This window comes from Panthera tigris, chromosome B1 (genome assembly GCF_018350195.1).
Source record: "Panthera tigris isolate Pti1 chromosome B1, P.tigris_Pti1_mat1.1, whole genome shotgun sequence".
Classification (NCBI taxonomy): Eukaryota; Metazoa; Chordata; class Mammalia; order Carnivora; family Felidae; genus Panthera; species Panthera tigris.
The window spans coordinates 71,564,733-71,591,006 of record NC_056663.1 but is presented as its reverse complement, the minus strand read 5'-3'; the positions used below and the strand labels follow the sequence as shown (position 1 = coordinate 71,591,006).

Genomic DNA, 26,274 nt, shown 5'->3' with positions numbered 1-26,274 from the left:
TTATTTTTATTTAAAAAAATAATTTCTTTTTAACGTTTATTTATTTTTGAGACAGAGAGAGACAGAGCATGAACGGGGGAGGGGCAGAGAGAGAGGGAGACACAGAATCCGAAGCAGGCTCCAGGCTCTGAGCCATCGGCCCAGAGCCTGAGGCGGGGCTTGAACTCACGAACCGTGAGATCTTGACCTGAGCTGAAGTCGGTTGCTTAACCGACTGAGCCACCCAGGTGCCCCATACACCATGCTTATTTTTAATCTACCTCAAGACTTAACAAAAAACATCTAAAACTACTAAATGGCTAAGTATAGGGAATACTTATTTATTTATGTTTTTCATTTATTTTTAAATGATTATTTCTTTTTTGAGAGAGAGAGAGAGAGAGGGAGAGAGAGAGAGAGGAGAGAGAACACCATGGTGTAAGGTGGGGGGGGGGAAGCAGAGGAGAGAGGGAGTGAGAGAATCCCAAGTAGGCACCATGCTGTCAGTGCAGAGCTCCACAGGAGGCTTGAAGCAGGGTTCAATCCTACAATTGTGAGACCGTGACCTGAACCAAAATCAAGAGTTAGAAGCTTAACCAACTGAGCCACCCAGATGCCCCAACTGAGGAAACATTTTCAGAAGAAACTTTTTAGAAACATTACACTTCTAAACATTACATAGTTTGGAATTGTTTTTCTTTAAATCTCTTGTGAAACCATCGATTTGTGGACTAGTGATAAAAGTAGATAAACTTTGGAATTTATTATTATTCTTTAGGTGATTTAGTAAATGGAAAGAAACATGATTTATCAAAAAGAGATGAACAAAAACAGGAAGACATTTTTAATTTTGAATTGTATACATGTTATTTGAATATGTTGTCCTAGAAATAAGACCTTATATCAGCAAGGTTTTCTTTTATTCTGCCATTTTCTTATTCTTAAATTAAGAATAAAACATGTAGTTTCATGCTGCTACTGTAGTAAATTTCTATTTGAAGCCTCTACTGTATTGATTAAAATACCACAGGAAATATGTAGGATTTGAAAGCTTCATTAAAAAAAAAAAAAAGAAAAAAGAAAAAAATAGCTAGTAAGGAACGTCCAATTTGACAGCATTTCCACTTAATTTATGCTCATCTTACTTCCAGTGTCCTGTTTGCATTATTGTAGAGCGTATTTTTCCAAAAATCACTGCATTAATATCTCCTATGTCACATGCTCCTGTGCAATATGATTTTGTCACTCCCATCAAGAGGTGGAATTTGCCTTACCTTGAATCTGGGTTGGCTTTAGTGATTATTTGACCAATGGAACATGGCGGTATTTTGATACTTCCTAAGCTTGTTCATAAGAAGTCTTTATGTTTGCACCAGAGTGTCTTGGAATAGTTGCTCTTAGGATGCTCCCTCCAGGACCCCAGCAGCATGAAATGAGAAGCCCAAGCTACATGGAGAGGTCATGTGTAGGCTGTCAGCAGCGCGAGCTGAACTCCCAGCAAAGGGCCAACAACCACTGTCAGCCTTTTGAGTGATCTATCCTGGGAAAACAGCCTGGTAGAGTATTATGATGACACCATCGCCAGCTTCATCTGACTCCAACCCAAGGACTTCCTGAGTCCAGAAAATTGGCAGAACCGTGAGAGATATATTATTGTTTCAAGCCAGTCAGTTTGGGGTGCTTTGACATGCAGGAATGCATAATTGGGACAGCACTCTGCGTATTGTTTGCCTCTTTATTTTTTATGTCTACATAAAAAAAAATTACTGTTTATTTTCGTTACTACATATATGTACACTTATATACATATTAATGGATGAGTCAAGAGCTTTGAATAGGCCATGTTTGATAAGGATAATCTATAGATAGCCTTGGGGAATGAAACCCAAGTCAATCTATAGCACGGCTACCAATTCATTCTCAGTGGTGTTACATTATGATTACATACATTATATATTCTTTACCTCCCTAATAATTTTACAGAGGTAAAATGAAATTGCAATGAGCATGGAAAGCTGCCAGGGTTGATTATTGAAAAATTAATAAATTAATAATTGAGCAATTTGCCGTCTTAGAGGTTAGCCACGATTGAAATGATGAGCTTGCTTAAATAGGCATCGGAATCTCAGTTGAATATCAAACACATATTCTGTTATTGTCTTCTGGAAACACCGGTTCCTTCCTTAATTTTGGTATGGTGGCAGTTTCACTCATTCATTCAGTTCATATATGTGAATGTTCCTCTACAAGCACCTCTGTTCAGGCTGCGATGGGATTTTCCTCAAATTCATGTTGGCTCAAGGTTTTGGCTTTTAAAGCACAACGTTGTGCTTTGGCCAACCCACCAGGAGCAATCTGGGATTGATGACAGATCTAAAATTCTTCAATGTTTGTGCAAAATGCTATTTTGGGAAATCTGAGGATTTTCCTGAACAGCTGTGAAATTCTAATACTTCCCTAAATTATTTACAATATTTCTTAGACAAAAATGCACCATTCATTTTATTTTATTTTTTTTAATTTTTTTTTTAACGTTTATTTATTTTTGAGACAGAGAGAGACAGAGCATGAACGGGGGAGGGGCAGAGAGAGAGGGAGACACAGAATCGGAAGCAGGCTCCAGGCTCTGAGCCATCAGCCCAGAGCCCGACGCGGGGCTCGAACTCACGGACCGTGAGATCGTGACCTGAGCCGAAGTCGGACGCTTAACCGACTGAGCCACCCAGGCGCCCCCATTTTATTTTTAACTTTTGAATTTCAAAAGGAACTTTTTCTCAACATCTAAAATGCCAATTTCTTTAAACTATAATTTTAAAATTGACAAGTAAGGGAAGATGAGTATTTTAGAATTGTAAGATATTTTTTCTCTTTGAGTAATTGGTATATTTCTTCACAAAATAACCAGGATTTTTTTTTAAAACATGAATTTAAAAACAGTAGAATAAGTGAAAAATTTAGGCAGGTAATTTTATGACTATTTGTCTTTTTTTCTTTAATTGAAATATTGCTCTTGAGAGGATGGTAGTGATGATTATATGTAGTTTAAAAAATATTACCAGTGAAATAATTTTAGTGACTCTGATAACAGTTAAAAAAATTTTTTTTAATGTTTATTTATTTTTGAGAGACAGAGAGAGGTTGGAGGAGGAGTAGAGTGAGGGAGACCGAGGACCCGAAGCAGGCTTTGCATTGACAGCAAAGAGCCTGACACGGGGCTCGAACCCACAAACTGTGAGATCATGACCTGAACCGAAGTCGGGCGTTTAACCGACTGAGCCACCCAGGCACCCCTAATTTTTTTTTAAATATACCCTTACATTATTTCTTTTTAAAAAGATTCTCTGTGTCTTTCCAGTTGGAAGGCTATGTCGCAGGAAGTAGCACCAAGAGGCAGGAAGAATATCATTAAAGTGTTAACTTTTTACTTGTTCTGATCTCATGCTGTTCACACCCCAAACTTGGTTCTTCCCATTATACAGGGTTGAGTTTTCCACTTTATTTAGAGCCTGCTTGTTTGAATTTTTTTATGTTCAAATTCTAAAATGACTTATTCCTTATCAAACTCGACAAAATATGTTGCAAATTGCAGGCTGTTTGTAACAAATGGTGTTGGTCGTGTTTCTCAGAAGTGTAAGAAGCAAAATCAATGGAGATACTTTATCTCATTTTCCTTCCTTAAAAGAAGAGAGGTTTGAAATGACTGCTTTTTAAGATTTCTTCCCATTCTACACTTCAGTAATGTTCTCAAATAACACAGGCAACTCCCTTTTCCCCCTCCTCTAGGAAGAGGCTACTTGGAGACTGAAAAATCTCTCTCAAAACTTTCAAGGAAAGGACTTACTCCACCCACTTATGTGGATCATTTAGAGATTTTTCATTAGATGCCAAGGAAGGAGGGAAATGAGGTAGTTAATTCCTGGAAACTTTGTCTCTGTAATTATGTATGAAGTTATTTTTACTGTGCATATTACAGAGACAACTTGCATTTATTTTGAACCATTCCAAGATCTTTGAAAATATGGAACTTCAAAGTATTTCTCAAAGGAATAATAAATACTCATTTGTTTCCTAAATCTGTGGATTATACTGAATCCAGAACTCCAGCACAGTTTTCCAGGATGAGAGCACTAATTTTTCTTCTGTAAATAATAAATGCTAGGTGACATGATGGATTGGACTTATGGATAGCAGAATTCCTGAGTAGAAAAAGTATATTCATTTTGCTTGTAGAAAAAGCAGTAAAATGATATCAGAACATTAGGAAATGAATTCAGAAAACCTGACCGACCTTTTTGGCCTCTTGAGGGAAAATAGATGAATGGACCTGCTCCCTATCCCTTTTTTGTTTTCTAACATTGTAAAGCTAAGAAGAATGAAGTCAAAGCATATTTGAAGTTTGCTTTATTGTTTCCTGGGAATCCACTGTGCTGAAATATGTGTATCTATATATATTTTTTATGTCTCTTTTATGTATATACTTCTTTGTAATTGGTCATTCAGGTCTTTTTTTGTAATCCTACTCCCATGGGTACATTTAGAAATAAAATAGGATACCAGTTTTAATATGAAACTCTTGTTCTCTAGAATACATTGCTACAGCCATGTGGATGAATAATTAGCTTTATATAGATAATATTAGACAAGGTGGACATGGTTTTCCCTTGGCTTTTTTGAGAATGTTTTTTGTGGCCTTTGAGGTTGCTGCAAATAAGTACAATCTAACTACAAATAAGGCACATTTTTAGCAATATAAATATACTCAAATGAAATCAATTTAATTTTTAAACATGAATTCTATTTCTAATATAACAGGCTGCGGTCCTCACTTTAATTTTGAGAGAATAAAACCAAGTAAGGAAAGCTGTAACTAAAGAAATCTCAAGAGTATTTTTTATGTTAGATACAATCTAAAGAAAATCAATATTACATTAAGTGGTGTTAAATTTTTTATGCTCCGGGAAAGCACTTTACTTGTCCATTTAATTAATAACAAATTCAATAAAACAGCAAATCTCTGGAGAGCTGGTTACCACAAAAACTTCAAAGATGAACATTCTGACTTGATGTGTTTTAGTGTCCCTCTTGCTTTGGAGTGACAAATTTAAACACGATTTTATTACCAATTCTAATACCTTAGTATTATAAGTATTTTTTATTTAAATTAGAATGGGTCCACATTAAAAAAAAAATTAACATTTATTTATTTTTGAGAGAGAAAAATAGAGAGAGACAGTGTGTGAGCAGGGGAGGGGCAGAGAGAGAGGGAGACACAGAATCTGAAGCAGGCTTCAGGCTCCGGGCTGTCAGCACAGAGCCCAGTGGGGGGCTCGAATTCATGAACCGCGAGATCATGACCCGAGGCAAAGTCAGAAGCTTAAAAGACTGCGCTACCCACCCAGGCACCTGAAAATGGGCCCGCATTTAAGGTGCAGTGCCTGTCTCTGTGTGACTCATGGGAAAGCGGTCTTGGGCTATCCTGGCCAATCTCTGACCTTCATTAGCATCGATGGTGCTGCTTAACAGTAATGGTGCCAGTTGTTACTGCCTCATGTCATCTGTTTAGCTGCATATAGAAATGTGCTAATGGCACAAGATGAAAATAGGTGAGTATGGAAATGATATTGGCCTTGCTTTATGATATATTTAAACATTTTGTAGAGGACAGTTTGAAAAAAATTAAGATACATATTTTCAAGTTCTTGTTGGACTCCACTTTTTTTCTTTGAAATCAGCCATAGCATCGTATGTTAGGGCTGATTACGTTAGGATGTTTCCTATAAACACAGCAAATAGCTCAATTTTTACTTTGAGAGAAATGGAAATAAGTATCAGGCTTTTTCTGGTGATTTTCCTTCTCAACAGATTTTCTGTCACATTTTTTGCAACACCAGTAGTAGTAGAAGGGCTCTTGATGTCAGACAGTCTTTGTGCCTTCCCTTTTCGGGAAGAATTTTCATGAGGAAAACTTATAGGAAGAACCTCGTACTACTCAACCAAATAAAACAGTTTTAGGCCTTCAGCGGCTTGTCGTTTACATAAACTGTTCAATACTCAGGGTTTGCCATATTCGATTCCTTTTATATGGCAATAGCAACCTCTAGAGGCAAACAGGACGAACTGAAATTTTTGTCAAGAGCTGGCCTGAGTCGATTATAACCGGTGTAATTTGTAGAAAGAAAACAAAAATCACTTGGCATGAAGACAATTAAAAAATAAACCAGATTCACCCAATCAAGAAGACTGTTGAAGCATTTATCTGAATCAGAATGTCAATCTTTCACGACCTAGTTGAGGGCTTTTCTTCACTTTGAAGTCTTTGGACCCCACTCTTTAAGTCTGAGTTATTGGCTCTCATATTTATGCGTCAAAAGCCACTCTGTACATTTCTTTTATGATATGAGCCATGAGCTGCTTAAAGTCAAGATTTATGTCATGCAGATTTGTATCTTAACCTCTACCCTGCCACCAGCCTGTACCACATACGGTTCATAATATATAATGCATATGAAATAACTTTATAGAATGGATGAATCATTGAAAGGAGAGGAGAGAAAATTAAACCACAGTGCCATTGCTGCCTTGGTGGAATATTTCTCAAATTTGGGTACCCATCGAGCTACCTTGTATTCACCTCTTAATATCTTACTAGATACTTTTGTTTCCCTAATTGACTTCTTTGAGACATTTGGAACTGGAACTATAGTTCAATTTTGGCCTATCTCCAGCACCTTTTTGATGCATTCTTTTATGCTCATGGCATTCTGAAACTATTTTATTTTACCCATTTGTTTTTAGTGATAATCATCAGTTATTGATGGATTAGTATTTGCTTGGTGTATTAGTTTTTATTGCTATCATAACAAATAACCACAGATATAAAGGTCTAAAACAACACAAATTTATTATACTATATTTTTAGAGGTCAAAATCCATTAAGGTTTCACTAGACTCTAATGAAGGTGCCAGCAAGGCTATGTCCCTTTATGTAGTCTCTAGGGGATAATTGTTTCCTTTCTCATTTAGGTGTTGACAATTCAGTTCCATGCTGTTATGGGGCTGAGGGCAATGTCATGTTTTAAATCAAAGTCTAAATTCTAAAGCTACCTTGTTCTTAATTCTTATACCATGCTATGTTGTGGGTATCCTACCATATATGTGTAACACACACCCACACATACACTCACACACACACATACACACACACACACTAACACATTATCAACTGTTATTTGAAAAACCATGTTGGACTAAGGAAAACATTGTTTGCACCATTTCTCCTGGTGATGTTTATGCAAACAAGTTTTGTGTATTAGTGAGTAACGCATGCATGCTAGTTTGGCATGGTCTATTAATGGCAAAGCTGCAAGAACAGAAAATACTTACTGGTAAATTTATTTGTTTTAGTTTTCCAAGATTCAGGTCCAAAAGATAATCATTTCACAGGTCAGCTATGAAGCTGTATCTTGATTGGAGGCTACTAATGAATATGAAAAAATTCTGCCACTTTAATTTAGAAAATGTTAATTCTAAAATATTACTTCACAAAGTAGTGTGCTTATATTTTCATATGCTTATCACTCTGATATAGTTTTTTGAATGAATGATTTTTAGGTTTGTAATGTAAACAGAGGGTAATATGGGGTCACTTTTGGCATCCGCATTGTTTATCATAACATGCATATACAACTTCCCCAAACTCCTATAAATACGTATATCTTTCCTTTAGCCCATTCTTTTTGCATCCCACTTGTTTATTTATCCTTTTTTTTTTAATTTTTTTTTTAACGTTTATTTATTTTTGAGACAGAGAGAGACAGAGCATGAACGGGGGAGGGGCAGAGAAAGAGGGAGACACAGAATCGGAAGCAGGCTCCAGGCTCTGAGCCATCAGCCCAGAGCCTGACACAGGGCTCGAACTCACGGACCGCGAGATCGTGACCTGAGCTGAAGTCGGATGCTTAACCGACTGAGCCACCCAGGCGCCCCTATTTATCCTTTTTTAAAATGTATTAACTGATAATAGGCTCAGATGTTTTTATTAATTCTACTACTTTAGCCTTAAGTTCTCTCCATGTGTGGTTCTTGCCTTGTAGTTGTCTCCGTGCACAAGGGAAGGCTGTGTTATGTGAATGTTTATTCAGTCAATCCACCAACTAAAGTCAGATTTGAGCCTTGTTTCCTTATCTTGCTTTCTCAAAGTCAGCTGCCATTGTGGAAGCATTATTTATTCACCTCATTTCCTCTTTATTACAGAATCTTGATGCTCTGCATGACCACCTCGCTACTATCTACCCAGGTATGCGTGCGCCTTCCTTTAGGTGCACTGATGCAGAAAAGGGCAAAGGACTCATTCTGCACTACTACTCAGAGAGAGAAGGACTTCAGGATATTGTCATCGGAATCATCAAAACGGTAGCTCAACAAATACATGGCACTGAAATAGACATGAAGGTAATGGTCAGTAATGGAGGCTCTTCTGAACACATCTGACATACAGAATATTAAACATGACACTGTGAATTTACCTGTAGCTGTCACTTCTAGTGGACCTCACCAGAGGCATATTTATGAGCCATAACAGTGCTACACCAGCAATATTCTATATTTGGCCTTGGAAATCATTATACAGGATATTTTTTCCCCATGGCAGCAGAAATCTCTCTCCAATTATACATTGCTTAAGGCAATGTGAAACCTAGCTTGCATTTCCTGTATGCATCAGCTGAGTAGCAGAAGGAAAAGTGACTGGTTAAGCTGTAGCCTTCAGAATACAGAAAACCCAAAATGTGGATAGTCAAATTCTAAGATATATAAGATATACATATATAATATTAGATATTGTTTTACCGATCATTGTCTCTTTGTAGATTTTTTTTTATCTGTTCCTGAAATAATAGTTGGAATCTTTCATTTTGTGATATAAAAATTTTGTTCTTTTAGAAAAAATTGGATTACTTGGTGAAAGAAGTCAGGTCTTAATATTTAAAAAAATCGTTGCTATTGATAATACGTGCTCTAAGTTTTGAGTGAAAATATCAGAGTAGTGCTACATCAGCTGTGTAATAAAGAAAACCATTGTTTTTCTCTCTTTTTGACCCTGCAGTCTCTCCCAGTCACCTGCTCGGTGTGTGCCCAGAATGTTTAGCCTTACGAGCCATTTTTTAGTTGCTCAAAGTTCGAGAGAATTAGGGAGAGAGATATCCTATTTCAACTTTTTTTCCTTATGGCTATTTCTTAGATGTCAGAGTTATGTTCTAGCACATACAGGAAGCCCAAACTTTAAGTACAATATTATACAAAATAAAAATTGTCATCTTTAAATTGTTTATATTGGAAAAGTGTCCCATATATTTAATCTAGTAATGCCATGTTAGATTCGGTGGTTTTCTTTCTTTCAAGAGTTGATGTCAATTCTTGGTGTGACACTTGTGGGTGAGTCCCAGGTGCATCCTTAATTTTTCTACAACTAGAAAGTAGGACTCTGTGTAACTTGACATTATCAAATCCAGAGACATTTAAAAAATTAAAACCATGGGTAGAGAATCAACATGTATCCATGGCTAGGAATCTCACTGGAATTTAGCCAAAATATTCTATGCCTTTCATTTCTTATTTTTGATCCTGACCCCAAACTAACGCTACACTTATGCCTAGTGAGCCTTTGTCAGGGGCTTTTAGCATACTGTGTCTATTCTTGTGTTTGGTTTTTATTTAGGCAGGTTGAGCAAAAGACAAGTACGTAGAAACTTCAAGAAAAAAACACAAATCAGGGCGCACTTGGAGATTGCAGTTGCTATGGTTATCAGTGTACTTGGCATGGGAGATTGGCAGCCATGAGCACACTCTATATAAAATTCAAGATTTTACTTAATTGCATGGTTTCCTTTATACAATATTTTGTTGCCTTGTGACCTTCATGTATTTAAGTGCTCCAACACAGACTTCTGGAATATTTTCAGTTTTAGTTATATTTGGTATATTTAATTTTTGTCAAAGACACCTTTAATTTCCTGAAGTATTCTTATGTTGAATCTGTAAGCTTAACGAGTCCAGGGTTACCAGATAATTTAACGACTTAAGGAATATTATACCGTGTCAAGAAGTGATATGCCAATGAGAGCTTAAAAATATGATCAGAAAGCAGTTCATTTAGGGGCACCTGGGTGGCTCAGTTGGTTAAGTGTCTGACTTTGGTACAGGTCACGATCTAGTGGTTCATGAGTTCGAGCCCCACGTAGGACTCCGTGCTGACAGCTCAGAGCCTGGAGCCTGCTTCAGATTTTGTGTCTCTGTCTCTCTCTGCCCGTCCCCTGCTCGCTCTCGCTCTCTCTCTCTCTCAAAAATAAACATTAAAAACATTTTTTTTTGAAGAAAGCAGTTCATTTTGACAATTTAATCAAAGCAAAGGAACAAGATTGAGGAATTAATTAGTAAATTTAGGTTGCACATAATTCAGTTCCTTTAGCTAAAATGGAACCAGAGCAGACCATCAAAATTGGGCTTGAATTTGAAGACTGACTCTTATTTTGTTCATGAAACTTTAGAGAAAACAACCTTAGTAAAGCAGACTGTTTAAATCATCGATAAAAATACTAATATTTAGCCAGTGTAGTAGGTGAGTGTGACACTCAAGGGAGTAATATCCTAATTTCATCATGAAACGATTTGAAAGAATATGTACAAGAGCGTCACGTTAATTGTGATTTCTTCTTAAGTCTCAGAGTGTGCTGCTGTGAATGCATGAGCAAAAAAAGCCAAAAAGAGCAACATTCTGCCTTCACTGAGCTATAACTGAAGAACTATTGTGCCCACTACTTCCCATTTGGATCTGGCCACAGTTGAGATACAGTTTTTCCTTTAGAAGAGGATGTGTTGTTTCTGGTTTCTTAAACTCAAAAGAATAAACATCTTTTCTATACCTTAATAATGTATTTGCCTATGCAAAATATTTCAGAAATGTCACTATTTATGTAAATTATAGAGCTTTACTCACTATTATGATTACTTCCCTAGAATGAGTTCCTAGACTTGTAATTAAACTGAAGAATGCACAACGTTTTAGGGATTACTTGTATATTATCAATCTACCCTTCAGAAAATTTAATCAAGATCCCCTCCCACTTGTGGTATTCGAGATAACTCTTTTTCTGTATCTTACCCAATTTGGTATTTTGTATAATTGCTATTTGACAGATAAAAAGTGACATTGCATGTATTTTTAAATATGTAGCTCTATTATTTCATTTCCTTCTGTTTGCACATATCATTTTTCATCATATTAAATAAAACCACTTTGTATGGTTTGTGGGGTATTCACTGTACAATTGTACCTGGCTGAGCGGGCTGAGCCTACCAGGACAAGGGGATGATTTTCTCCCAATTCTATCAAAGAAGCCATCTGGGCTGCTGAAGGATTCATACCAGATTTGCAATTTTATTGTAAGTAATTTTTCAGTCTTCAAATTGCATAAGTCAATGTCCAGAAATAGTTTCCTATTTAAGACATGCATAGTATTTGCATTTATGCATATTTTAAAATTAACTCTCTAAATGCAATTCTCATAACCAGTTTCTTAGGCATTTAGGATTTTAAGTAAACTGAAATGCAGGCAATTAACTCATCTCCCCCTCTGAAAAATCCAGGTTATTCAGCAAAGAAATGAAGAATGTGATCATACTCAATTTTTAATTGAGGAAAAAGAGTCAAAAGAAGAAGATTTTTATGAAGATCTTGATAGATTTGAAGAAAACGGTACCCAGGAATCACGCATCAGCCCGTATACCTTCTGCAAAGCTTTTCCTTTCCACATAATATTTGACCGGGACCTGGTGGTTACTCAGTGTGGCAATGCCATATATAGAGTGCTTCCCCAGGTAAAATGACATCACACTTCCTTGAGGTCTGAGACAAAGGCTCTAGAGTTGTTCTATGTGGCCATTTATTCACTTAATACACTGATTATATATCATGTAATGTGCAGTACATCGTATATCACATAAGTTTTTTAAACTGAGCTAAGTGTATTTAAGCATACTGCAACTTTCCCTAGGACAGCTATTTATTCTTTTTCTGTTTTAATCACTCACAGGGACAGTGGGAAAATTACATGGGGATACTATTGTTTTAATGAGAAAATGGGTAACTTTGTAGTAGTAAGCAACTCCCCTACCAAATGATTATGATTTTCTACTTTAAAGTCTTACTGAGCTGGCTTAATCTAATCTCAAATCGTAAGAATTATTTCTACTGATCACATGATCCTTTCTTTTCATCCACATTGTAGCTCCAACCTGGGAACTGCAGTCTGTTGTCTGTCTTCTCTCTGGTTCGTCCTCATATTGACATTAGTTTCCATGGGATCCTTTCGCACATCAATACAGTTTTTGTATTGAGAAGCAAGGTAATCAAAATATTATTTCTTTCAATGTGAGTAAGGGATGTTATATCTTAGAAGTGTGCCTGAAGGAAAGTTACCTACTATACTATTCTATTATATGGAGAACGTATAGAAAAATTCAAACCAAACCTCAGAGGGAGTCCTGTTTCAAAGGCAATATTATTGATTTTTGGTTTGCCTGAGCAGCACTGGAACTCTTACTAACTGATCAAAATTAACAAAAGTAAATTTTGAGACTGTATTGTTGGGACAATGCAATTTCACATAATAAAACAAATATCTTTTACTCCCTGTACAGCTACCATGTACTATTTTAGACATCAGAAGAACTGATAAAAAAAAAAATACACTTTTTTAACTTCACCCAAAGCCACTGATTTAATTCTTCCTTCAATTGTCTATTATTCTTGGTGCCATTTTTGTCGGAATTTAAAAGTGATAAAATATTCTTTTGGTTGAATGTTTAAGGAGTACCCAGATCTCATAGTTTCTGTTCTTGGGAGTGATACAGCAAACGTGTCCTAGAATGTATATTTTGTCCTTCCTGAAGCCCTTGGAAAGGTCTTACCCACACATACTTTATGTATTTGGAACTACTCCCAGCCTCTCTGTGAATGCAGGTATGGGGAATAGAGACACTTGATTTCTTTTTTTTCATAGAACTTAGTATTATATGTTGGAGCCATACTGGAAAATCAGAAATAAGATTCACAGTAGCTTTAAAACAATATGCAAGCATAGTAAGACTATTATCTTTTTGGGTCCAAAGGAGATAGTCAATTCGTTTTTCTGCAGTGTTCGCAAGGTAATCACTTTGCTTATTACCTGGCAGTATTTCTGTGAAATGCCCTTCCTGATCTACTTGGTGTCCTTATTCCCCCTGGACACTTTGGTGGGAAATGAGGTATACATGTCCTTCTTTTTTTTTTTTTTTTAACGTTTATTTATTTTTGGGACAGAGAGAGACAGAACATGAACGGGGGAGGGGCAGAGAGAGAGGGAGACACAGAATCGGAAGCAGGCTCCAGGCTCTGAGCCATCAGCCCAGAGCCCGACGCGGGGCTTGAACTCACGAACCGTGAGATCGTGACCTGAGCCGAAGTCGGTCGCTCAACCGACTGAGCCACCCAGGCGCCCCTACATGTCCTTCTTTTTGCTGACTTGTTGCATAGGGAGAAAGATACTAGTTTAATAGCTGTGTCTTGCTTTTTCAAGGAAGGACTGTTGGATGTAGAGAAATTAGAATTTGAGGATGAGCTGACTGGGACTGAGAGCAGCTGCTTACGTCTCAAGGGGCAGATGATCTACTTACCTGAAGCCGATAGCATCCTTTTTCTGTGTTCACCAAGGTAATCATTTTTAGATCAATTATAATGGATAGAAATACCCATTTTTAGCTAACAGAGAAATTCAAAAGCATCTTATTTAATGATGTCTACATGTTTCAAGTATAATTAGGTATTACAGCCCCTGTTCATACAGCACTCTAGTACAAGGATAATTTCATTTAACATTTGTAACAAGCTCAGAAGAAATCCTGTATTCTTTTTTTTTTTTTTAATTTGTCCTGTCTTAATCAATGTGCCAAGTGTATGTGCCATCAGATCGTGGAAAAATCTAATCTGCAGGTAGCTAATGCTTAGCTTTGTACCTTCCAAAGAGGCACCACGTAGAAAAGAAATTCCATAAAGCATTTAATATGATGACATAAATACATGGGTATATTTGGCACCAAAAAATTACTTTCTACAATTGTTTCTAGATTTAAAATATAACTACCCTATATTGACAATATTTAGCTACTCTAATCAGGATATACTATTCAAAATATATTATTACATTGAAATTTATGTAAATTATGTTTTTTGTAATGAACATCAGAAGGAAGTAAAACTGTAGGATGGTATTTTTCCAATTTGAAAAAACATTTTACCAAAAGATGCATGGCAACTCAGAATAAGAAAAACATACCTAAATTTACTTAGAAAAATAGAAAAAGGTAACTGGAACTTTTTAGGTGGTATTTTGTGTATTTATAACTTTGTATGACAGAAACCTATGCACATTATTTAGTAACACATTCACTACAGCATGTTTTGCTGAGCTACTGGCTAAAAATTTAATTTAAAGTCCACCATGATCACTCTTCATTTAAAGATACTGCCTGAAAATTTCTGAAAAATCTAATGAACTTTATAACTTCCTTTAATATTATTAATACACTATTTTTTTTAAAGATTTTTTTTTAACGTTTTATTTATTTTTGAGACAGGGAGAGACAAAGCATGAACAGGGGAGGGTCAGAGAGAGGGACACACAGAATCTGAAACAGGCTCCAGGCTCTGAGCTGTCAGCACAGAGCCCGACGCAGGGCTCGAACTCACGGACCGCGAGATCATGACCTGAGCCGAAATCGGCCGCTTAACCGACTGAGCCACCCAGGCAACCCCTATTAATACACTATTAACGACTACATAAGACTAATGATTATTTTTTCCTGAGAATATGCATCATGAAAATAAAAGAGACAAACTTAGAGAATATCAACCCTTTATATCTTTTTATTAGTCACTTTCATTGTTCTAACTATATTTTTATCTGCTATCAATGTGTTTTTTTTTTTTCTTTTGCCCTTTTCAAGTTGAGCTTTAGTAGAATGACAGCTGTTCAATAGGGACAATTTCTATTCATGGAGATAAAGGTCTCTTTGGAAACAGTAGCAGAAAATTTGGAGGCTCTTTGTTAATTACCATATGAAGAAATTGGTCACATATTGACACATTCACAATTTGTCATATGGTACCTGTCCGTGTATTTAGAAAGATTTGTACTTGTGTTAAATGAGATCCACTAAAAGCAGTTTTACTTATAAATAATTCTAAGATGATTAGTTTAAATTTAGGGGAAAAATGTTAGTAGTTCATTAAGATAATAAGTAAATTTTTAGAAAAATGAGACATAGAGGCACTTTGGTGACTCAGTCAGTTAAGCATCTGACTCTCTTTTTGGCTCTGGTCATGATCCCAGGGTCATGGGATTGAGCCCTGTGTGGGGCTCTGCTGAGTATGGAACCTGCTTAAGATTGTCTCCCTCTGCCCCTCCCCCACTCCCTCTTGTGCACACAGGTACTCTTTCACACACACACACACACACACACACACACACACACACACACAAAGAAAAGTGAGATATAATTTGATTGTTTTTAAACTCCATACAAGAATTTTTAGCCATTTTTATTTTAACCTTATAATCTTTTTTTTTTTTTTTTTTCTCTGTTCACGGGCAATTCTTGTATATCAGCTAGCAGGTGATCTGTCCTCTTTTCAGATGAGTCTATTCTGCCATTGAGCCGAGCTGTTCAAGGTTAACATACATATGCATTTTAACAAAATCTAAAGAAACCATATGGCTCATTACTAAAGTCTTTGATCATTTTATTTTTCTATATTGACATGCTTATGTTGGCTTTGATGTGTGGACATTTCTGCTGAGAATGTATAACAAGGAAACATTTTATTAATCCAAAATTCTTCAGTAAAGCCACAACTCCTTATGTCATTTTAGAGAAATTCTTATTGTGAATGCCCAGAAGTTATTACTTTATATTTAAAGAATTCAAACCAATAATATAACCTTAAGATATTTTAACCAAAAAATAAATTTTTAAAAAGCAGTCACTTATCAGATCATCACTGAATCAATACAATTATGCTATTTTTTTTAATGTTTGTTTATTTTTGAGAGAGAGAGACAGAGGAGGGGCAGAGAGAGAGGGGGAGACACAGAATTTGAAGCAGGATTCAGGCTCTGAGCTGTCAGCACAGAGCCCGACACAGTGCTCTAACCTAAGAACCATGAGATCATGACCTGAGCTGAAGTTGGATGATCAACCAACTGAGCCACCCAGGTGCCCCTATTATGCTAATCTAAAAATAACTTCGGTAAAAAAAAAAAAAAAACAAAAACATAGGTTACAAATATGCATACACTTTAGTAAGATTATATAATGTTTCAAAAATGAGAAAAATTTTCAAAGCAAACAAAAGCAGTAGAAGAAATTAGAATCAGAAGTAAGAGTAGCACATAAAATACATGTCATAAAGTTATAAGCACATAAAATACATGTGGAAGATAGGTCATAAATCTGATTGTAAACTTTTTATCACTGCATCTAAAAGAGAAAAGCAACCAGTTACAACAGTCAATGGATGCATAAGGCAACAATGAACTGGTTTCTCAAAAGAAGCATTATCATCCCTGTTACAGAGGGCAAAAAGAAAGTTTTCTTCATCTCTTTATAATGGGGGGAAAATGTGATTGCAGTCCATAACGGCCACGTGTTAAATACCAGATTAATTTTCACAGGATAGTTTTCTCCTTTATCTTTCAGTTTAGGCTGATGGAATCAAAAAGTGAGATTTGGCAAAAATGTATGTCAAATTCACTGCTCCTTGATAGATTTTTTTTTAATGTTTATTTTTCAGACAGAAACAGCATGAACGGGGGGAGGGTCAGAGAGAGGGAGACGCAGAATCCGAAACAGGCTTCAGGCTCTGAGCAGTCAGCACAGAGCCTGACGCGGGGCTCGAACTCGCGACCACAAGATCATGACCTGAGCCGACGTCGGACGCCCAACCGACTGAGCCACACAGGCGCCCCTGCTCCTTGATAGATTTTTAAATATATGAAAGAATGAAGTTAGAGTCTTCATGCAACTCTCCATTTTTTTTTTTTTTTTTTTTTTTTTTTTTGTCTTTAGCCTGACCTATTGAATGGTAGGAGATGACCAGATATTACTCCTTGACAGTAGTCAGGCTTGATATTAGCATGTACACAAGTTGGCACTGACTTCACCTCATTTCCCTATCTACCAGTGTGATGAACCTGGACGATCTGACAAGGAGAGGTCTGTACCTAAGTGACATCCCTCTGCATGATGCCACGCGCGATCTCGTTCTTTTGGGAGAACAATTCAGAGAGGAATACAAACTGACCCAAGAACTGGAAATCCTCACAGATAGGCTGCAGCTCACATTAAGAGCCTTGGAAGATGAAAAGAAAAAGACAGACACGTAAGAATGTAACCTTGTGGGTAAGGAAGGGCGTTGTATATTGTGACCCTACTGTGGTTAAGTTTGGTAACCAAAGTAGAAAGGCATGGAACCTGTTATACTCTGGAGTAGTAGGTAAGAATCTTCCATATCACTTAGAAAGAAATTATGCATACAGAAATACATCAGTCTTAATGGTAGTAGAAATGTGTCTTCTAGTTTTAGAAACTAAGTTGAAAGAATAAATGCCATAATACCTCCCTGAAAATCAATACAGTAATCCAAGTGTGTATTTAAAGGTGAAGTATCCATTCATTCCTTCCTTCATATGAGAGATCTGTTCGAAGCATCCTCTGGGTGCCAAGGGCTGGCTGGGTTCTCGGGGTTGCAATGAACACTGTGCTTAGAATTGGCCTTCATTTTCAAATAATTCATTCAGATATGCACTGTGCATACTACTTGGCCTTGCTTGTATATATTCGTTAAAGGCACTAAATCACTGGACATTGATGAGAGATTTTACCCAGGGTCTTGGGTATTCATTTTTGATGGCTTGTCAGAGAATTGAAGTGATCTGTCTGACTTCTCCTAAGAACTATTTCATTCTACTTGAACACCAAGAATATTGATAACAGCATCACTTTCTGTACTTTTCTTTGCATTGATATGTGTGTGGTTGCCCTGAAATGAATGCTGTGCCCACACATAAACACGCCAGTTAACTATTTATTAATAACATGGATGAAATAGAGAATGACATTTAATGTCTGTCTATACATAGCTTCTTAATTCACTTGTCTTGACCTTTGTATAGAGAAGCTGAAAGCTATATCTGGTTTCTTTGATGCCTCTTTACTTTCCTTGTGGCCCTCAACAGATCCCTGAATCCCTCCAGATATTTTGCAGATTTCAAAAAGGATATGGGACAGGCGGCTCAAATTCCTCCCACTGCTTAAAAAAAAAAAAATTCAAACTGTAGGTTTTATTGGTATGTGGTACAACTTCATCCTTGAAAATAACACATTGTATGAAGCTTGTAAGATTCAACTTAGCACAGTACGTCCTCTGGCTTTAGGGAAGAAAAAGGTAGGGAGGCATCATTTCTTCCTCTGGGTCCTCATGCCAAGAGCCATCGGTTACCCCAGTTTCTGCTTCTGTCCTATCAGTCCTCGGCTCTCACCCTCCTCCCGTTGTGCTTACCACACTTGTCCCTCTGCGTGGTACCTGATGCCATCGAAAAATCGCAGGATTGCCTGTAGAAGTACAGTCTTTTCTTGCCGAGCCCAGGCTCCACCTGTTTTTTCCGTTTCTTCCACGGAAGAAAGAGGCATGGATGAGACTGGGAGGAGATCTACTTGGTTTAATGGTATTTACACAAATTCAGGTAAACTTCTTATTCCTGAGAGATAAACACGGTCCTGGTATTATACTACTCAGACAGTGTTCTAAGTGCTGGTAATGACAACTTTCCTACTGTGAATACTGTAATAACAGGTCAGAATTCAGTACCACGGATGAAAACTCTGACTTCCTATTGCCAGGGTTCTGCTTCGCCTATTTGGTTGCCTTATTTCCATTTAGTTTGAATTGGTTTGGATTTGGAGGCATTGCATGTGATTAAAACAAATAAATTATGGTATTTTTGAAAACTCACATAGATGGCTAATAATGGGTGTCTTATAAGACTCCAGGTTTTTATGGTACAAACGACATCAAAACTCTGTGATTCCCAGCATTTCTTCCTGTGGCTCTTTCCCCATCCCGCTGAATAGGCTGTTGTATTCTGTCCTCCCTCCATCCGTTGCCAATGAGCTGAGACACAAGCGTCCAGTGCCTGCCAAGAGATATGACAACGTGACCATCCTCTTCAGTGGCATTGTGGGCTTCAATGCCTTCTGTAGCAAGCATGCATCTGGAGAAGGGGCCATGAAGATTGTAAACCTGCTCAATGACCTCTACACCAGATTTGACACACTGACTGACTCCCGGAAAAATCCATTTGTTTATAAGGCAAGTCCAGACCGCATCCTAATGCAGTGCCCTTCAGAGTCTGAATTTTGAGACCCTATGTTCCGAGGCACCATTCTCTGACTATAGCCCTACAGCCTTGGTGCAGTAGGCCTCCATGTACCTTTAAGAAATGTTTACCATTTTCTTAAATAATTTACCTCTTGTTATAAACCTTTCTCTTCCCTGTAACCAAAATGAATAGAGCTGATGGTTCCCTGGTTCAAATGAAATGTTCAGCAGCTTTTTGCACTTACATTAATGAATCTGCACAGGTTGTTTCTCACCCATCATGTAAACATAGCATTTGTTTTAGTGCTCTGTCGGAGACATTTTTATTGAAATACATAAATGCTTTGCATAGTAAAGAAGTCTTAGAGCATGAGAAGGGGACTGGGGACTCAGGTTTGCTTTTAGATTACACCGACCTGAAGATAAACATTTATAAGGCATTTATGCGCTTTGTTTCAATTAAAAACAAATATAATATTGGAAAAAATGAAGTCAGGGGATTATTGCTTCATAAAAGCAAGAATGTTAACCAAACCATCTCCAGGCATCTGGAGTAATAGGAGTGCCACAAGGACTATTTATTTTATAGTGGTTTTCTGAGGTACAGTGTGACATTTTGTGAGCACATCATAAATGTAAATGGTTATTGAACATGATAAACCATTGGACGTTGGGCAGTGGCTCTTGTGTCATAAACCATCATTATTTTAGGGAGATACTGGTAATAAATTGTCCTAGTGAATTATAAGCGTATCTGAGATGAGAAACCAGGAATTACTAGGGGGGAAATAATGCTGTGTCCATGCCTGGCTGTAATCAAAGGCCTCAAGTGCTGTGTGCAAGTTTCAAACAATTACAAGGTTTCATCTTGTTGGAATTGAATGTATTATAATTTTAAACGAATTCATGGGAGGAAAGTTTAAAGTTACTAGTAGCCTTGGGGAAATGTTGTTTATATAGAAGGGTAGCAAATGAAACAGTAATGTTTATTCTAACCAATGACCATGTAAATATATGTGCTGTGTTAGGTGGAGACAGTTGGTGATAAGTATATGACAGTGAGTGGTTTACCAGAGCCATGCATCCACCATGCACGATCCATTTGCCACCTGGCCTTGGATATGATGGAAATTGCTGGCCAGGTTCAAGTAGACGGAGAATCTGTTCAGGTTAGTAAATAAAGTAGATACTATAATAGCAGTAGCAGACCTTTGTGGTCAACCGACTCACATTCTTTGGCAGGCAGTCATTACGTCTAAGGGAAGACGTCATCATGACAACAGACTATAATATTCTTGAACCCATTGTATTGCATTTTTTTCACAGAGATGGGAAATCTGTCCACCTTTTTGAAACTACCTACTCTGTTCCATGTACTGAAATCAAGAGGATGAGACCAAACTTCCTATCCTTTCTGGTTTATTTTTTAAAAATCTCTTTCCTGCGTCTCATATAAGTTGCCAGATTCATATCTTTGGAATCTTATGACTTTAGAAAAAGAATATTTCTCTTGGAAGACAGATTTTGTGAGAGTTTTTTTTTTTTTTTTTAATATTAATGCTTGATTTTTTTTTACCTTTCCTTTAATCTCTTTTTTTAATTTTTTTTTTAATTTATTTATTTTTGAGAGACAGAGAGAGACACAACACAGGTGGGGGAGGGGCAGAGAGAGAATGAGGCATAGAATCTGAAGCAGACTCCAGGCTCTGAGCTGTCAGCAAAGAGCCTGACGTGGGGCTTGAACTCACAAACTGTGAGATCATGACCTGAGCCGAAGTCGGTCGCTCAACCGACTGAGCCACCCAGGCGCCCCGAGAGTTTTTTATTTTGTCTGTAATACACTTGGAGTTCTTCCAGAGAATTCTTATGATTTCTTTGTGATGACTTTACGTTATTCTATGATGTAAAGTAATCAAAAATTAGTGTTTTGGTGATCGAGCTTATTGAAACAAAGCTTTGATTTCTGCAGATAACAATAGGGATACACACTGGAGAAGTAGTTACTGGTGTCATAGGGCAGAGGATGCCTCGATACTGTCTTTTTGGAAATACTGTTAACCTCACAAGCAGAACAGAAACCACTGGAGAGAAGGGAAAAATAAATGTGTCTGAATACACATACAGGTAAGAGAACAGGTCTTGGTATTTACTGATTTGCAAGAAAAATGTCTCTTCACATGTGGTTTAACTCTCTGCATGATTTTGTTACTTTTAAACAGTCATCACTTATGCTCTTAGGATTGTTTATTTTTTATTTGAGAACGGATCATCACTCCCACTCTCAATGAATCTACACCACCTTAGGAATTCCTTGCATGACCACCATTACTAAAATCCTGTTACTTTTAAATACAATTTTAACATGTGTCATTACTGTCTCGATTTCAAACTTCGGTTCATGTCCCTTTCTCCATACAACCATAGTCAAGACGTCTTTTCCTATTCCCTGTCCCCTATCTTTTAGATGTCTTATGACACCAGAAAACTCAGATCCACAATTCCATTTGGAGCACAGAGGCCCAGTGTCCATGAAGGGTAAAAAAGAGCCAATGCAAGTTTGGTTTCTATCCAGAAAAAATACAGGAACAGAGGTATGACTAATCAGCATGTAGTTACGTTTTTTAAAGACAGAATATAAATACAAGGAGCTAAATTATAATCACTGAAAATATGTCTCCTTTGAAAAGAATTCTTGCTTGCTGAAATGAACTCTCAGGTAAAGCAATGTAAGTACTGAAACATTAATGAGCCAGTTAGAACAATAAAAACTTCTTAGGGGATACTTTATTGTTGCCGGCTTTTTACCTCTAATGAAATTAAACTTAAAAGCACCAGACGGGGAAGACCAGTTTTTGGTTCTTCCTCCATAATCTGGCTGAGGTGAGAGGACAATGAGGGACTCCCTGGCCTCTTTGCTTAGCTCCATAAGGGGTTCTGAGGTCACCATCTGGCCAGAGTCAGGACTGCAAGTTATGGGAGGTTTCTTAATCACGAAGCTTCAGATCCTTCTAAGGGCCAATCTATCTCCCTGTGGAATGTTTGGGGATCTTTAGACATCCTAGGCCCTTGTGCGTTTTTCCTAGAAAGGAGAGCGATTTATACTTTTCCATAACCTATATGATTGCATAGGGGAACCTCAGGTTCGTGCTAGTCCTGTGGTTATACTCCGGCTGTACTACTACGTGCTAGAGTTGACTTCAGACACTAGCCCTCCAAACTGGAATCCTGATTCACGCTGGGCTCCTACACACCAAAGCCATGCCCACCTTGTTCCCACACACAGGCCGCTATATCAGAAGTAAGGTTGATACTTTGTTCCCTGTTGATGTAGAGGTTCTTTAGAGAGGGTGAGACTACTTGATTATATTTCTTTTTCCGAACGTATACATCCCCTAAAAATGCTGGTAGAGCATAAGTCCTAAAAGGAATGGAATGCCAAGTTTTAAAATATTTATCTTTATCTTCTTTCTGCTGTTTTTACTTTAGATAATTTACTTGTGGTTTTGGCATGCTTACTGAGGCTCTTCTGATAAATTAAGCCCTACCTCAAGTGTTGCTCGTTTTAGGTGGGTGGTCCTTGTTTCACCCAGAATTATGGTGGGAAGACTTAGAAAAACAGATGTGCATGCATATATTAAAAAAAAAAAAAAGAAAGAAAAGAAAATCTTTGGGGGATACTACAAGCTTTATTATCACTGAAAATGAACCCCTATTTATTCCACTCTTTAAAGGAACCAGCACAAGATGATAACTGAATTTCAGACTGTGGGATGACGGGGACCGCAGAATGGGCTCCAGTTGTCCCCTGTCACACACCAAGCAATTATTCCCTGTGGATACAGATTTCGCTTTGTCCTTTGCAATGGCCCCAAGCCTTTCTCTTAGGCATAGCTTTCATATTCGTTATTCAACCTTTGCTCTGCTTTTGGTAATTTTCAAGGTTTAGTATATTACCTAAAGTTTGGCTTTAGATGTGGATAATGTGAATTTCATGTGTCTTAAGATCTACTACAAGCATTACTTAACATGGTAATTTGCAAGTGGTAGGCACCCAATAAGTAGTTGTTGAATTTAATTAAATGACACTGAACAGTATTTGGTCATGTGTACATATCATATCATGGTTTGCCAAATCTGTTTAGTGTTCCATGTATATGTATATGTATATTTTAATGACTATAATAACATATAACAAAGTTTATATCGTGTTGGTGTACATCATCATAGAAACCATTTTCTAAAAGAGTGAATTCTAACTTTTAGGGGAAAAAATGCAATTTATTTTCAGATTCCCAAAATAAGAATTAATATACCATGCTAAGAAAATAATGAGTATTTTGAACTGTGCTAATTTTTCTTCAAAAATATAGGATGCGCATTTCTGTTCTTAAAATATTTGGTTGCTCACCCAAATCATGTGGCATTATAATTCCTCTAAAATTCTGTAGTTTGTACTATATCCCTTGTATTAAATCCCTTTAACAACATGTTATAAAAAGTTGCACTGTTTCACAGTGAGCTATTACATTAGCTTGAGATAAATGTCAGGGCTCTAACCACATCTGAGAATAAAATTGGAAGTACTACTGGGATACTCCTGTAAGAGCCATTTCTGGCCATTTATTTCCAGAAATGAGCTTCTTTTTCTTAGCTTGGAAGAATGTGGTTATATCCAGGCCATCAGGTTCAGAAAAGTTAACTTTAATTTTGACATAGAATGCATCCCTATTGGAATAATTGGCCTGTTGTTCTTAAATAATTTATTAATATCTACCTTTATAAAATATAGTGCAACTACATTTGTGTAAGAGTGTTTGTCTTTAAATTTAGTATTTCGTATCAGCACAACGATACATGTACAAATGTTCCATGTTCCTGTGTAAGAAAATCTGCAATAAATTATTTTTTCCACTTGTCTCTAGACAGTTTTTATTTCACCAAAAATGATATTAATGTCATTATTGGCCATGTTATTAATGCCATTTTTATACATACATTTAATAATTTTCCCTATTTTGCACTTTAATTTTGATTCGGTGTTGTTATGAAGTTGAATGGCTCCTCTTAGATAGGCTTAGTCTCAGATGCTCTTTTTCTTCAGTACCAACTAAACGCAGAAGCAAGATGAGACCCGGGGGGACAGATCCATGGGTCGATAGGAAATGACATCATTCCTTGAGGATCTCAGTCTTTCAGGAGTGAAAGACACATGTACAAATAATTACAATATATGATATTTGTAGTGTTCATCCAATTTAAGAAACTGAGAGAATACGTAGAGAATGAGAAAGGAGGGGATCAAGGTAAGACAGGGACAGGGGGCAGCAGGGAGACCAGGCAGGGTTTTATGAGGGTCTCACTTAAAGATGAATCAATGCCATGGGAGCGAGACTCTAGACCTCTTCCAGCAGTAGTGGATGCTCAGGAAGTGTCTCCAGATTCTCTCCTGCCTAATCCTCCTGCACAGCACGCGTTCTGTGCATTCACTTTGCTCTGCATATCTTCCAAATTTCTACAATTCCTTGACGTGTCTCTGTTCCACTGACCCTGATGACCCCTTCACGTTTGTTTGTTTTCATCCTCTTTTTATTGTTTCTGTTCAGTTATGTCACAAACATTTTTTTGGTAAGAGTTTTAAAACATGAAGAAAAGGTTAAAGGATATAAGGCACAACCATTCACCAAGCACCTGGATTCTACACTTCTTAAAAATTTACTAAATTTTTGGCAACTCCCTTTTAATTCATATTCTGGCTTTTTGTAGTTTGCTGGGTTTTATTTCTTTTGTTGAGCGCTCACCCACATACTATAAAATTCACTTTTTAGAAGTGTACAGTTCACTTTTTAGAAGTGTATTCACAAGGTTGTGCAACCAACTAATTCCAAAATATTTTCATGACCGCCCCCCAAATCCTGTAATCATTAGCAGTAAATCCCAATTAACCCCTTCCCCCAGCCCCTGGCAACACTAATCTATTTCCTGTTTCTAAAGATTTACCCATTCTGAGCATTCCATATAGCAGAATTGTACAATATTGGCATTTTGTATCCGGTGCTTAGCATAAAGTTGTCAAGGCTTGTCCATGTGGTAACATAAATCAGTATTCCGTTACTTGTTAATGGTTCAGTAATATTCTATTGTATGGATTCGCCACATTTTGTTTATTCCTTCATAAACCATGGACATTTGAGTTGTTTCCACTTTTGGTTAATATGAATCACACTTATGATCATCTGTACAAGCTTTTGTGTCCATATATATTCCCAGTTCTCTGGTATTAAACCTAGGAGTTTCATTTCTAGGTCATATGGAAATCTAGGTTTAACTGTGGCAAGCTGCTAAACTGTTTTCCACGGTGGCTGCACCAGTTTTCTTTCCCACTGGCAGTGTATGAAAGTTGCAATTTCTCTACATCCTTGACAACACTTGCTATTGTCCATTTTTCTGATCCAAGCCATTCCAGTGGGCGTGAAGTGCCATCGCACTGCGGTTTTGATTTGTATTTCCCTCATGACTGCTTATGTTGAACATCTTTTCAAGTGCTGGTTAGTCATTTGTATATCTTCTTTTGAGAAATTCCTATTCAAATTATCTGCTCTTTGGGTGGGTGGGCGTCATCAACCTGCCCTTGGGGTCTCCATTGGGCGCCTGCCGGCTGGCCTCTGCCCTCAGACTGGCCTCTGCCCTCAGGCTGGGCTCTGTCTTGAAGGCGTGAGTGGAGGTGCTGCTCCGGAGCTGGAGAAGGAGACACCCAGCAGCACTGTGGAGGATCCAGGGGATCTGCAACGTCCCCCCAACCTTCCTCCCCCCCTCCCGCCCCCTCC

General features: G+C 37.4%; 1 protein-coding gene across 3 annotated transcripts in view; it reads left to right on the top strand.

Annotated features, from left to right (window-relative positions):
* GUCY1B1 (guanylate cyclase 1 soluble subunit beta 1) overlaps window positions 1–24,366 on the top strand; it is a 48,478-nt gene extending 24,112 nt beyond the window's left edge. The window contains exons 5-15 of one of the 3 annotated variants that reach the window (XM_042983715.1): window positions 8,233–8,430; window positions 11,623–11,853; window positions 12,264–12,380; window positions 13,593–13,726; window positions 17,255–17,452; window positions 19,204–19,441; window positions 20,479–20,619; window positions 21,420–21,574; window positions 21,915–22,041; window positions 22,937–23,016; window positions 23,182–24,366. In XM_042983715.1, coding sequence (XP_042839649.1) covers window positions 8,233–8,430; window positions 11,623–11,853; window positions 12,264–12,380; window positions 13,593–13,726; window positions 17,255–17,452; window positions 19,204–19,441; window positions 20,479–20,619; window positions 21,420–21,574; window positions 21,915–22,041; window positions 22,937–22,969 — 1,572 coding nt within the window. In that variant the 3' untranslated portion in view covers window positions 22,970–23,016; window positions 23,182–24,366. Of the gene's footprint in view, window positions 1–8,232; window positions 8,431–11,622; window positions 11,854–12,263; window positions 12,381–13,592; window positions 13,727–17,254; window positions 17,453–19,203; window positions 19,442–20,478; window positions 20,620–21,419; window positions 21,575–21,914; window positions 22,042–22,936 lie in introns of all 3 variants that reach the window. The other 2 variants (XM_042983716.1, XM_042983713.1) reach the window with 2 other exon arrangements.
* Window positions 24,367–26,274: the final 1,908 nt, after the last annotated feature.